The following is a 14,354-nucleotide window of genomic DNA, read 5'->3' as shown; positions in this document are numbered from 1 at the left end:
CGTGTGTGCATGTGGAGGCCTGAGGTTGACGCAGGGCTCTTCCTTGCTTGCTCTCCACTTTGCTTATGGGAGCAAAGCCTCTTGTTGAATCAAAGCTCACAGACCCAGCTGGCCTTGTGAGTGAGCCAGCTTGTCCTGGGGATTCCTAGTTCTTGCCTTCTGAGTGAGCGGCTGCCACCTGCCCAGCTTCTACATGGGCTCTGGGTATCCAAACTCCGGTCTCTGTGCTTGCATGCCACGTGCTGTCATCCCCAGCCATGTCTGCAGACCACACATCTTTCAAGTAGCAAAACAGCTTTAACTACAGACCTCTGACTCCAGAGTGCGTTCTCAGTCACCTAGCTGTCCTGTGCACCCCACCACACCCTAACCTAAACCCTCTTACAATCTCCTCCCATGGGGTCTGAAAATCCCAAGTGTCCACTGCTGCCACCCACCCCAGGAGCTACTGGCATGCCAAAGGGTAAGCACATCTGAACACAGGAATGGAAACTCTTAAGAGCCTTCAGGACTCAAAGCAACGGGTCCAGATGCTGGAGAAGATACTCTAGGGTGGAAGCACCAGCACCAGCATCCCTCAAGTAAGGAGCTGTCTCCCCACGCTGTGGTCCTGGCCCTATCTTCACGGTCTCAGTCACCCACCTTCTCGCTGTCATTCTCGGTAAATTTATTCAGAAGCCGCGTCCGCTGCTGCCCTCTCAGGTTGCGCAGGAGGGAAGCCAGGATGGAACAGACATGCTCTGGGGGGAGGGGGGGAGGAAAGAAGAAACACGCTGAGATCACAGCAGTCATTATTACCTCTTCAGGCTAGTCTGGTTTGTCAGAGGTGGAGAAAGGAGGCGTCACTGACTGAGACTATTGATTAATAAGACAAGAACCTCAGTGGTGTCATCAGAAAACTAAACTGATGTGGGCACGCCGCACAGATATACAGTCAGAAGGGATGACGTCCTCAAGGACAGAGTGAGCAAGGAGACCAAAGGGAGGTGAAAATTTCTATCTCGCCTGGAATTAATTGACTGGTATTGTCCACAACAGACCCTCAAACTAATCCCCCACTTCAGAATGCCCCGTGAACAGAATACAAATACCAGCAAGACATGAGTGAATGATGAATAAGAAATGTTCTGTCACTTCTCAATTGCCTTGTAACTTTCCTTGGCAACTGCCCTGGAATGAAATACAAAGTGTGATAGCAACCAAACTCTGCTGAGCTAACCCCCACTTGATGTTGGGGGGGCTGGGAGGTAAGCCCTTCACACTAACTATGCCAGCCTCCTTAGCTCTGCAGCCCGGTGGCTTCCCTCAGAAACCGCTATCCCACCCTTGCAAAGAGGACATGGCACAGGCTTCAGTTATGAAGACGGTTTTTTCCTTAAGCAGTAAAAAAATTCCTGGTCAAGGATAGCTGTGCAAGTTTAAAGGCCTGAGTTCACATCCCCAGAATCCACATAAAAGCCAGGCATGGTAGTACATGTCTGTAACCCCGGTCTTCTACAGCGAGGTAGGAGGAGGGGACAGGAGAATCCCCAGAAGCTCCTAGGAGGGCATCCTGGCATACAGAGCAGCTACCAAGAGACCCTGTCTCGAATAAAGCAGAAAGTGAGGACTGACACCCAAGGCTGTCTTCCAGCTCTACATGTGTGCCATGGCCCACATGTACTTACACACACACACACACACACACACACACACACACACACACACACACACACCAGATTTAAAAAATCCTTCAATAATGACCTTGGCTGGAGGTATGGAGAGAGGTTAAGAGTGCCCACTGCTTTCAGAAGACCAGGGTTCAGTTCCCAGCTACACTGGGTGGCTAACAATTGCCTGTAACTCCAGAACCTTCTGTGGCCTCACCAGGCACCCACACATATTTGGCATAGATTCATGCAGACATACACATATATACACTAAGAAGAGTGGGGTTGGAGGGATGGGTGAGTGGTTAGGGCAATGGCTGCTCTTCCAGAGGACCTGGGTTCAATTCTCAGCACCAACATGAAAGCTCACAAATGTCTGTAACTCCAGTTTCAGGAGATCTGACAGCCTCTTCTGGCTTCTGTAGGCACCAGGCACATACGTGGTACACAGATATACATGGAGGCAAAACACCCATACAAATAAGATAATAAAATAATTTAAAAAATGGAAAAATTGCTCAGCATAGATGATAGTTATTTCACAATTGACGAGCACCTTCACATGTAGGTGCTACCCAGAGATCTGAGTTCTGTGACTGTGAACTTCAAAGAGTCACAGGGAAGCATCCCACATCTGATGGTGGCATCCTGTGCCTGAGTGTGTCCTTCTTTACTTATTCCTTCTCATGTCCCCAACCTAAAGCAGGACTCCTTTGTTCTCAGGTATCTGCAGAGCTGTATTCACCCTGTCTTACGTGTCATGTCTTTGGGAACCATTTACACACTGAGACTCAAACTTGAACCTGTACCCGGTCCTTTGACCGTCCGTTTCACTGTCTACTGCTTCTCTTACATACTTGTCTCACAGGTTTGTTCAGTTTAACCAGATGACAGCAAGATCCTACCCTCCCTCTCCAGCCCGCTCCATTCACTTCAGGGTGACCAGGTTCTCCGGCCCCACAGCAGATCCTTCGTGGACACACTGTGTAAGTTTTCCCTTCAGATGGTGACTCCAGCTTTACACCATCACCACTGTTCCCCACTCTAGTCTGAGGCTAGATTGTTCCCATCACCCTCATCCCTGCCCACAACACGCCGCAGGTGTCTTCCATCCTTGCGCCTGGGCATAGTCTTCACAGAGCACAAGGATGTTTCCTCAGCAATGGCTCCTGACTTATGCCCGACTACAGCTTCTAATACTGGGTGCTCCTGCTTAAAGGCTGCTGCTGCCAGAAATGCTTACTCTTTAGATTCAGGGGGCTCAGCCCTCCCCAGGAGACTCCCTTGTCCATGCTCTTTGAAAATACAAAGCTCCAACACAGGCAGTTCTGGGGTCTCATTAGGTCTTCCTTCTCTCTACATCAAGTGAGGCATGTTTACTGGTTTTGTTCACCATCTCCCTTCAATTATAATATACGTTGCCTGAAGGCAAGAACTCCAATCTGTTTTGGTCATGCTTACCCCCATCTGGCATATACAGTGGGTATTTTGGGAAACCCTGGTGAAGGAATGGGAAGGAAGCAGGCTCTCTGTATGAACAGCCAGAGCTGGTGATGGGTCCCAAACAGACCATACTGAATGTCAGGATGTCTTTTAGTGCTTTCATACCTCTGGGTAAAGCACCCAGTCCAGATTCCAAGGAAGCCTGAACAGAAGGAACCAGGTTACAGACAATGAGCCAATATGGCTCTGCTCTGGAGAGGGCAGCAGCATAAGCAGGAATAGTTTTAAAGGCACAGTCAGGGAAAGCAAGGCCTCGGGTGAGCCAAAAAGAAAAGACCAGAAGGTGGAGCGTGGGACACCCACAATTCTGCTAGTCAAGACTGAATGAGCAGGTTGGGGCTCTGACCCCTTTAGCTGGTGAGCAGGTATGAGAAGAGCCATAAGGAATGTAGTACATCTCACATACTCAGCTCTGAAACTTTGAAATTAGCTAGCACAACAGGTGGGAACAACTTCCGTGTATACATACGAGGCACCTGACAGTCGCACGAGAGAGGACATCAGCTAGTCCTCATACCGTATCTGAGACAGCCCTCTCTCTGCTTGGATGGAAGAGCCCAGGCCCAGAGCAAAGTGGCACATCCCCACAGCTAGCTGGTGCAAGGGCTCCTAACTCCAGATGACAGTCAAACGGTCACCACTTGGCTCTGCAGTACAGGAAGTGAGAACTCAGGGCTCCAAACAACATAGTACCTAACCTGGAGGAGCTCCTTAAGACTAGAAAGAACAAGTCAACGATTACAGTGCCATATGACAGGGTTAGTAACTTGGTGGGTATGGAGCACTTGGGAGCAGAGGACATTTGCCTAATGCTTCTCACTGGAAGAAACAAAGTTGGAAATCCTAACTCCTGGTAACCATATAAAGGGGAAAGACCAGGAACCAAATACATAAAGGCCACTGGGTGGAGTGTCACGTGTGTGTCAGGGAAGGGAAGACCAGCTGTGAGAAAAGTGATCGGCCACAACCACTAGTGACTTTAGAGTGGGCTGCAGAGACGAGAGCACATCAAGGGTTAATCCCATCTCAGCCGCTACATTCCTCCTCCAGCCCAACCCTAGGAACACGTCTCTTTCCTGATGAGTTCTTTTTTCCGTATCAATGTTCTCTCTGTCTTGGCTATTAGCAAGCTGAAGGATGGATTCCATGGTACCCAAAGGAAGCAGCTTCCTTATTGCTTTATTGTTGGTCCCAACAGAAAGCAATGGATGTATGTGGTAAAAATGAAACTATACAAGGCATAAATATACTTAATATTAATGAGTATCTATACTAATATTTTTCCTTTCCGATTCTCCTCCCACTATCCTGCCCTCCCAAGGAAAAAAAAAAACTACAAAGTACCTAGTGTACATTCTCAAGAGAAAATTTATATTGTATACATATATATTCCCAAATATAACTATGCTTATCAGCATAGATTTCTTTTTTGAAATGGCTATCTAGAACGCCACTCAATTTAGCTGGTCAGCCATTCTTGGGTATTTTTGGTAGTTTCCAGTTTGAGATTTTTTCCCCCTTGTTATTAAGGGCAATGACATTCACATATTCTGACATACTTTCCCATTTTTTTCCTTATAGTATATTCTTAATAATGGGATAAGTGACTCATGAAAATCACATATAAAATATTATTTGGGTAGGAGAGGTGGCTCAACAGGTAAAGACAGGGTTCATTTGGAACCTCCAGCTTGCCTCTGCATGATCCAGAAAGCCCCATTCCTGTCTCTCTCCCCAACCCTGTCTTCTCAGAGACTCTCCAACAAAGAAAAGACCCCAGTAAGCCCAGTTCTGCATTCCTGGCGACTACTGCAACTTCTTCCCTTGTTGCTGCCAGCACCCCAAGTTCCCACCTAAGCATTCCTAATTTTGATTTCTAAGGGATCCTTGTAAGATAAGGAAACTACCTTTTTTGGGGTATGTTTAGAATGTTTTCCTTAGTTTGCCATCTGTCTTTTGGAAGTCCTTACTCAAAGTCAGATTGAGCACCAGCCTACTGTTTTGCTTTGAAGCGGCTTCAGCCATCAATATGAGGGCTAAATGCACAGCTCAGTTGGCAGAATGTTTATGTATGTAACATGCACAAGGCCATGGGTTTGGCTCCCAGTACCCACTGCCCAATCCTATTTGAAAGTAGCTATAGTGCCTCGTCACCAATTCTAGTACATGAATGGCAGCACACTATTTTGCCTACACACCTTACAGCCAAGCTATGAGAACAATACCATATTTATCTTAGTCTTATTAATCTGGACTTGAAGGCTCAGAGAGGTTAACTTTTAATCCCATGCTTGAAAAAGTAGAATCTATGTTATCTGACTCCAAACTGCAAGCTTTCCCTAGCTGCTGTTTCCCATAAACAAAAACCAATCATCTGGCTGTTAAAGAAAAAAGAGGAGGCAGCAGAAACCAAATCGACCTAAAAACAGGCCCCACAGGGGCTCACTGTGCCCAAAGCAGAGGCTCTATGTAACCATGGACTTACAAAAACCCAGTTTTAATGAGGCTAGCAGGGAGCAAAAGGCCATATGGAGGAAGACGTGAATAACAACTTGCCTTCTCTGTTTTACGGAATTAGTCTTTCCAGAAGCATTTTCTTTCAGAATCTTAATAACGAAGAGACTTCGGGTTTTACACAGTTCCACAAATACCGAACCTGAACTTCACCCTGCAGTCACTGCCCTTTGAACCCTGTTGATTCTGGTAGATGAGAACATTCCAAGGTAGTGTTCTTTATGTACCTTACCAAGAGGGCAGGGGTTACTGGTGACTGGGGAGGGCATCCGGAGAAGTACATTTCAAGAAGGGAATGTGGTCTCTGAAAGAATCATTTTTGGCACCAAAACCTCTTAGCATGCATGCCCACAGCTCGCTCAGTCTAGGCAAGAGAAACCTTGACCATGGGCACAATACACTAAGCAAGTTGCCATCTGCCTGACTGATAGGGCTTTAAGGCAAGCAAACCTGAAGCTCCACGCTCCTTCTACCTCTGTAAGCTCTGGCCTGTCATATGTCACAGGGAAATGCTCCAGCCACCCCAAGTTTTAGTACACAGGTTTCATTAGCTACTAATAAATGTAGCTTCCCTAAGAACAGATTTCAGCCCAAGGTGGTGTCAATTTTTCATACACCAAGGAGACGGGGAGAGCTGCTGGCACAGAGAGCAGAGGAGATAACAGGTTTATCTGTTGGCCAGCACCGCTCAGCTGCTCTGTCATTTCGACAGGATAAAATGGAGGTGAAGGATGGCTATGGAGCTGTCAATGTGGACGTGCAGATATGGTAGCTCCACTGCAGAGGAAAAATCACACAGACAGATCTGCCATATCCCCCCACCACCCACACACACACACACACACACACACACACACACACACACACACACACACACACACACACACACACACCACACCACACCACACCACACCTATACATCCCACAACCTACACCTGGAATTCACAAAGTGGAAGTTTAGATAAATCTACAATTTTCAATTCACTAGTGAGAGAGTGGGCATCTTGGCATCCTGGTAGAATGTCAAAGCCAGCACTGACACTAACTCCCTGCCTGCTGGGCACAGTGCTCAACAGTCAGACAACTGGCTGGCTCCTACACTAATTACTGAAATTGCCTGGAGGGGTGGCTCTGGTCCACCCTCCCCCCAGCTTTACTCTCCTCAGGGCCTCTCCAGGGTGATTAGCAATGAACTAGATGATATCTATGCAGAGAGCTAAAAGTTTGATTTTCCAGGGCAGTTAAGAGTTCTATGATTTTTCAGAGCTGGAAGGAGCTAGAGATCTCTAGTCCACTCCCTTTGGGGCTCTGCATATAGAAACAATGGCCTAGGGAGGGTATGACTTGCCTCAGGTAAAAGTACATTTGGAAAGGGGCACAAGAATCTAAAATCTACAGCCTTCCTGGCCCCCAAATCAGTATACGGCAGAATCTGAGGAATATTTCCACATGGACGTTCTGAGTATCCCCGTCTCTTGGGGATGGCCCCTTAGTTAAGGATCCTAGCTTCTTATCCCAACCAGGTCTTTCTAGAACAGCACAGATGGCAGAAGTCACTCCAAGTAGGTTTCTAGTGTACACCACTTTGCAAAGCATTGAATGGATCAGTGTTTCTTAAAAATAAGTGGTCCAAACTCCAAAATGCCTTTGGTTAGCAGCACCTCATTCTGGGAGAGGAGCATTGCCTCTAGGTAGGCCTGCTCATAAGGAAGAGGATCTATCAGATGCCCTGTAGAGAAAGACACAGCCTGAGAACTCACTCCTGGGGTCTGCTCCAGATGAGGACAAGTGAATCCATCAATTTTATGTGTTGTTTGAGGATCATCAAGACTTGGGTTCAAATCCTGTCCTGGCATTCCCTAAGCTATTACACCTCAGATGGGTGCTTCATCTGCCTCCCTTTTCTTGTTTATAAAAATGAGGCTGACCTACCCACCTATTAAATCTGCTGCCTCAAGGGAAATGTGTACACAGTATCCACTCATCAGATGGCAATCTGAGATTTGCCACATCGCAAACTGTAGTGAGATATCCACCCCACCCCATACTTGTAGCTCTGAACACGCCCATTTGGACGTGGTCTCAGGTGCTGATGTGATGGAGAGTGGAGAGTGGTTTTAGGTCTGGGATGGGGCACAGGTGGCTCTCTCCTGCTTCCAGTCGGGTCGCAGAGCAGCCTGTGTGGACCCTTGGAGAGGGAACTTGCAGTGGTCATCTGTTTCCTGTGTAAGTGCCTTCTCCCCAAATAAAATTATATTGACCTATATTGAGCCTAGTCCAGGGAATCTCAACCCACACATCTATAACAAACAGCATAGAGGAATTCTCTCACTCACACACCCACCGCAAGCTCAGCTCTCTTCTTGAACGCTGCTCTGGTCCCACAGTGTGCTCACCTGCCTGGGTCTTGGTGAGAAAATATCTTTCTAACCCTAAAATGGAGCAAGGCCAACTTCACTCTTGTCCTTTAATCTTAGAATAAATTAAAAAAGCACTGGATGTGACTGTCTACAAAGTCAAATAATACACAAATGTGGAGACCGGCAGACATCCCTGAGGCAGGTGGTAGCTGTTTACAGGGGCTGAAGGACACAGCACATCTAAGCAGAGACAGGCTTACCTTTCAATAAAAATAAGCATATTTATCCATAATAACCAATTATTAAAAAGAGAATACATAATTTGCAGAACTATAAAATATAGATTAGCCAGGCGGTGGTGGTGCACACCTTTAATCCCAGCACTTGGGAGGCAGAGGCAGGCAGATCTCTGAGTTACAGACCAGCCTGGTCTATAGAGTTAGTTCTAGGACAGGATCCAAAGATACACAGAGAAACCCTGTCTCAAACACGGCCCCCAGACTTCTTGTTCTTGAGTTGCACAACTTCAGGTCAATGCTAGGGCATTCTGACACCCTCTATGTGCCAGGCACCATAGCGGCAGCAGACTATGGAGATGAAGGAGTTGGCTCTGTGGCAGGCAGCTTGCTGTCCTATGAACAAGGCTGGGAATAACAGCAGAGAATGCCATTAAGTGGCATGCAGGAGACACGGGGAACATGAGGAGGAGCCCTTAGTTCAGCTGGTGCAGGGATGAGAGGCGAGGAAAGCAGAAGGTCAGAATTGGGACTGGAGGAGAAGATCTCTTCGGATGCCTTGGGGAGAGACCCCAGATCCAGGATGGTGCTAGAATCTCTGCTAAGTTTCAGTGTGAATGGCAGGCCTAAACTCACTAGGAAGGAAGGCGAGGCTCTGACAACAGAGCTGGCCACAAGAGGAGGACCCTGGGCTAAAGCAGGCACAGGAATTCCACCATGTGCAAGGTAGTGTCTGAGGACAGAGGTGACACACGCTGACCCTGTTCTCCAGATGCCTCTGAATGACATGACAGACTACAGAAATGATGGGAACGGATGGGTACTGGGAATATTAGTAACAGCGTGACACCCATACCCAGAATTTATATACACCAAAACATCAAGCTCTACCCTACCCAAGATGCAATGTGTCTTTGATAAAGAAAGCCATTGAAAAACAAAAAGTAGGTGCAGTCACATTCAAAGTGAGAGTGGGTGGAAAACAGACAGACAGAGCAACGGGGCAAACAGTGCCAAAGGTTGCACTGAAGCCAAGGACTGAACAGGAAGGGACAGTGTGGGCAAAACAGAAGAGATCAGTAAAGGGAGGAAGAAGGTGAGCCTGAGAAGACAGGTGCAGGCAGAAATCAACCTGGACTTGGGAATATGAATAGCAAATAAAGCTACCTGCATCCTGAAAATGTACGTGCGTGCACACATGCGCACACACACGCGCACGTGCGCACGCACACACACACACACACACGCACGCACACACACATGCACGCACGCATCTGCATGTGCTGCAGTGTATGAGGAGGTCACAGGAATTGGCTCTCTCCTTCCACCATGTGGGTCCCAGGGATCAAATTCGGGTTGGCAGCAAGTGCCTTTACCTGCTGAGCCATCATCCATCTAGCCAGGCTTGGCTGGCCACTCTGCAGCCTCAGAACCTCCACCTGCCTTCCAACAGCCCAAACAGTTGGCTAAAGACAGACATGCAAGGGTCAGCCAGGGTTCTAGCAGGATGGAAATGGCTCTGTACTTCACACATCAGGCCCATGTCCTGGTCAGATGGAGAGGGGCTACTTTAAAATTCAAGGTCATGCTGCAGCACTGCCTTTGCTTCCACTCAACACCCAGGGCCGGCAGTGCCTTTGTTTTAAGGAAACCAAACAGTGTTGTTTTCATACTCTAAAATTGCAGCCATCCACTTTTAGTACCCAACTCACTGCCCACCTCCCTCCAGCTACCCAGATGGACAGACATCCTGGTTTCTGGTAAGATTCTAGATGCAAACAGGATGTTCAAAATGCCCTAATTAGATCGATCCCAGCCTCAGCAGTAGTGTCCTAGAATACAGATTAATCTGCTGCGTGGCCGGCACTGGCAGCTGAAGTAGCAGGAGGCCCTGTCAAACCTAGTCACAGCATCACACTCTTCCGCCTTTCCCATTATCTTTGCTCTTTTCTTACATTTCATGATAATGGACATCTGCCTGGTCAGGGATGTGGCAAGACATACAGAGTCACACGTGTGCTCAGCTCCTCCTGCCGAATATTGATGCCAGTCAGATCACTCTTCAAAAGACAGACGGATCTGCACAAGCATCTATATATAGCCCCCCAAAATACACATATTCCTATCCTTTCCAAATATTTCCTGAATATTCAATACATGGCAGGCATATTTGCGTCCTTAAAATAGTAACACATGCAAACCTGTGTACACACTGCATGTCTCATGTCATTCCACTCTCACAACATTCTACAGGTCACAGTTAGACGTGAATCAGTCAGTTCTACAGTAAGCAAACTTGATCCTCTCCTTTAAGCATTAAAAGAACACCCATTCCCACTAGGGAGGCAAATAAAAACCACAGGCTACTTCCACTTGATGAAGCTTCTGAAGTGAATTGTCAGGGAGAATGTGTGGGAGTGCTCACGCTCTGCTGTTCATCAGAGCCCTTGTCACGCTAATCTGAAGGTCCTCCTGGACAGAGAGTAAGCTCCTTCATGGCTGAGTCAGTGCCTAATCCTGCATCATTTGACTTATGCTGAATCAACATCATAATAAGACACACACACAAACACACTCGCACGCACTGAATAGCTGACTCCCTGAGAAAGGAATGTGACGAGGAGCACACTCCTTGAGAGGGTCAGGACAAACAAAATCCTGCAACTTCTTAGCAATGTACCACAGTGGCAATGGGATAACGGCACGAAGGGCAGATCGCTCACTGAGGGTGGAGAGCAAGGTTTGCAGGCTGCAGCAAATTGTTAAGTACAGGAGATGCAAGAACCCGAAGATGCCCCTTTGATTAGAATCTGGACTGTGTCCCACGGGACATAGGGCAGACAGTGGTATAGGCAGCACTCTCAGCCCTGTGTTCCAGAAAGGTCATCCTGGAAAAGTGGCAGGCAGGGATGCACATCGAGGAGATGCCAGGTCAGATGGCATCTTACAGGAACACAGACACCTCACTGCATTCAGATGTCTCTAAACAAAACATGAAATAGTCAATGGCCTTCCAGAAAGAGTCTCAGGTTCTGCCTTCTTTCTTAGGGAGGCAGAGGGATGGAGTTAGGAGAATAGACTTCTAGTCCACACCTTGAAGAAAAATTCTATCTAGGTCTTTTTTCCATCCTACAGCATAGGGACTTTATCCTTGACTAAGAGATAAGAATGATGTGATAGCTTGAGATTCTAGTTATCAAACAAACAAAAAAACCAGACAAACTAATGAATGACCCAGCAAGAGGTCATGAAACGTATGACCACAAAGACTTGGACACAAATGTTCTTGGAAGCTCTACTCCCCATGGTCCAATTCTAAAATAGCCTATTAACAGGAAGAATGGAAAATCTCATCCACATAAGAGAATTCTACTCAGCAACAACAAAAGAGAGACCCCCAACGCACACCTCAAATATGAAAAATCTCACAACAGGCACGCAGAGTGAACGCCTTATCCAGACAAGGAGGCAGGTACTGTGTAAGCCCCAACTGAGGATCTAGGTAACCTGGTTACAAAAAAAAAAAAAAAAAAAGGAACAGTAGTTATCTCTGTGGGAGTTGGGACAAGAGGTCTGTTAGGGAAAGGGAATTTTCTGGGATACTAGAATGTTTAATATCTTGCCCAAACTTATCACACGAGCCTCTCAGGATCTGTGTAGCCAAGCAGTAACAACGTGACGTTAATGATAAACACGCTGGAGTGTAACGTATGCTGTTGTCTGCAACTTGCTTTCTGCATCAAAAGTAAAGCAGAGATGAGAGAAGGGAAAAGCACAGCAGAAGCTGTAAGGAGCCAGCAGCAGCTAACAGTACTCCCGGTGGCAGGTACGGCAGGGTTCGCTGCGCCCTTCTTTCACCTTTCCTGCGTTGGAAATTTTTCTTAAGAAAACGCTGATAAGGAGGCAAGAAAAGCGAGAGCAGTGTGAACCTGGGATATACATGAAGAGACTTCCAAAGCTGATTTTCCAAAAAGGAGTTTTCATACGTGTTATTTGAAACTGTGAATGGGCCCACGGAAGCCCATTCTACCTGAAACAACTAAAATTAACTGAATGGTCTCACTTCTGGGTTGTGATGAGACTCCTCAAACATGGAGCACCGGCTGGGTGCAGAGCAGGTGCAGGTGCTGCCTGGGCTGACTTCCCTGTCACTGCCGTTGCCCTGGGATTCCCTTCAGTAGCTAGCAGCACGTGTGTTAGGGAAGTATTCAAGTGCTTTCTTGATAAAACTGTAATCTGGAAGGGTGAGAAATGCTTCTGTGTGCTGTACTGCCTGCCTCCCAGAGTCCAGGGAGAAAGGGCTGAGTGGGGAGGCTTCTCATAGCCCCAAGGCTCCCTAGGAGAAATGCCTCTGGAGCAGGATGGTCCAGATTTAAGGAGGGTGGAGGAGCTGCATGCAAGCCCATTTCAATCAGAGAGAGACTGATAAAAACAAACCAACAAACTCTACAGGGCTACATGACTAACTCTACATCAGTGATTTATACTTAACTGACATTTGGGGCCTTTAAGAAGGGACAACATCTCATCTCTTTCTTTCCTGCTCTTTGGAATATGGGAGTTGTAGTCAGAGCACTAGTAGCCATCTGGGACCATAAAGCAATCTTGAAAAGAGTAGTCAAGCCCCTTTATAGGAGCTTGGGGCATAACTGACAGCCAACAAACACTTCTGGTCTCAAGATAAGAATGGCAGGACACCAGGAAGCTGTGAGAATGGTCTAGCTGGCCTCTGGGCTTGTCTTACCTGGAGAAACATACATACCTCGCATTCTCTCTATTAGCGTTTGTAATTCTAGTTCCTAGCAGTAGTCCTGCATCTTCTAACTGATGCCCTCATCCCTAAGTTCTTTCCTAGGATTCCCAAAGCAGATACGAGGTCATGAGCATCCTGATGGTCATGGTGTGTACACAGGCCTGTGCACACAGCCACACCTATTCTCAGAAGCAACCCCACACCCCAATGGTGCAAGTCTCAGGAGCACATCAACTGCTGATGCAAAGGCATGGTTCTGCCTTTCTCCTCAGGACACTCTTCATGACTATACACAGACCTGGTAGGAAGGACCAGGAAGCTTTTGCCTGGGGTTCAACAACTCATTTTACAGCAGGTGCCCTTAAGTGTCAGCACTGTGAGAGCACACAGACAGACAGAGCTCCTCTGGCAACATGGAGACTTGGCTGGGGCCTCTGATGAGGACAGCCCTGCATCCGTCAGAGCTCAATTTAGTTTCGTGCCTTTCATTTGAGAGTACTTCATTTAAATGAAAGCACACTGTGGCCTATGAGCTCTTTCAGGGTTTGGGAAGTGCATTATCTAGTTACTGCCGCTCCTTCGCAATGAAGCACATAAAAACATCTTTAGATCCTAAAATAAGACAAATGGCTAGGATATTTGTACTGTGACATTTTTCTTCTGTAAAGTATCCTCAATGGCCAGCTCGACGCATTGTCAAAGCGCTCTATAGCGTTGGTGACGTAGAGTATAACTGCTTGGCATACCATGCTTGGTCTGAACCCACAGCTAGAGGCAAGGCATGGATGTCAGCACACTCCCAAACTCTGTCAGACCTGCTTTCCCCCACCTGAACTTCCTGAGTATGGGGGGTGCCTGTGTGGCAGAGTTGACTATCACAGCCCCCCCCAAGACATGGGAGCTGTTTCCATACCCCTGCACTGACCCCTCACACCTCTTTGGAAATGTGTACATGCATGTGTGTGGGGCAGGGGGCAAGGCCTTTTGGAATGAGTTAGTTATCCCTGGCACTCTGGCCTTATTTGGGGGGCTCTGCCTCAGCCCTGAGCAGCCCCACCTGCTCCTCTTACACTAATACCACAGTCATCTTCAGATGCCTGAGGCCTTGCCAACTGTTGAGCTTCGGGGGCCTGCTGATTGCCACAGAAACCAGAAAACTCCGTGTGCAGACACAGGCAGCTCATGCTCATTTACTAGAAGCTTGATATGGTATGGCAGGGGGCTGGAGGGGTTCTTGGTGAGAGGATGGAAGCATTTCAGTGCTGCTGGAACACAACTCTTTAATCCTATGCCCAAGACGAACACACTAAACCATCCTTTGATCATTCACAGAGGAAAG

At 47.4% G+C, this 14,354-nt stretch overlaps 1 protein-coding gene across 1 annotated transcript in view; it reads right to left on the bottom strand.

Annotated features, from left to right (window-relative positions):
- Positions 1-14,354, bottom strand: part of Ctnnbl1 (catenin beta like 1) — a 158,152-nt gene that overhangs the window by 22,139 nt on the left and 121,659 nt on the right. Inside the window, 1 exon segment of the mRNA XM_005082661.4 lies at positions 643-740. Within this exon segment, the coding sequence (XP_005082718.1) occupies positions 643-740 (98 nt within the window).

This window comes from Mesocricetus auratus, unplaced genomic scaffold (genome assembly GCF_017639785.1).
Source record: "Mesocricetus auratus isolate SY011 unplaced genomic scaffold, BCM_Maur_2.0 Super-Scaffold_100028, whole genome shotgun sequence".
Taxonomy (NCBI): domain Eukaryota; kingdom Metazoa; phylum Chordata; class Mammalia; order Rodentia; family Cricetidae; genus Mesocricetus; species Mesocricetus auratus.
Note: the sequence above shows the minus strand (reverse complement) of the source record. Positions and strands in the feature narration are given on the sequence as shown.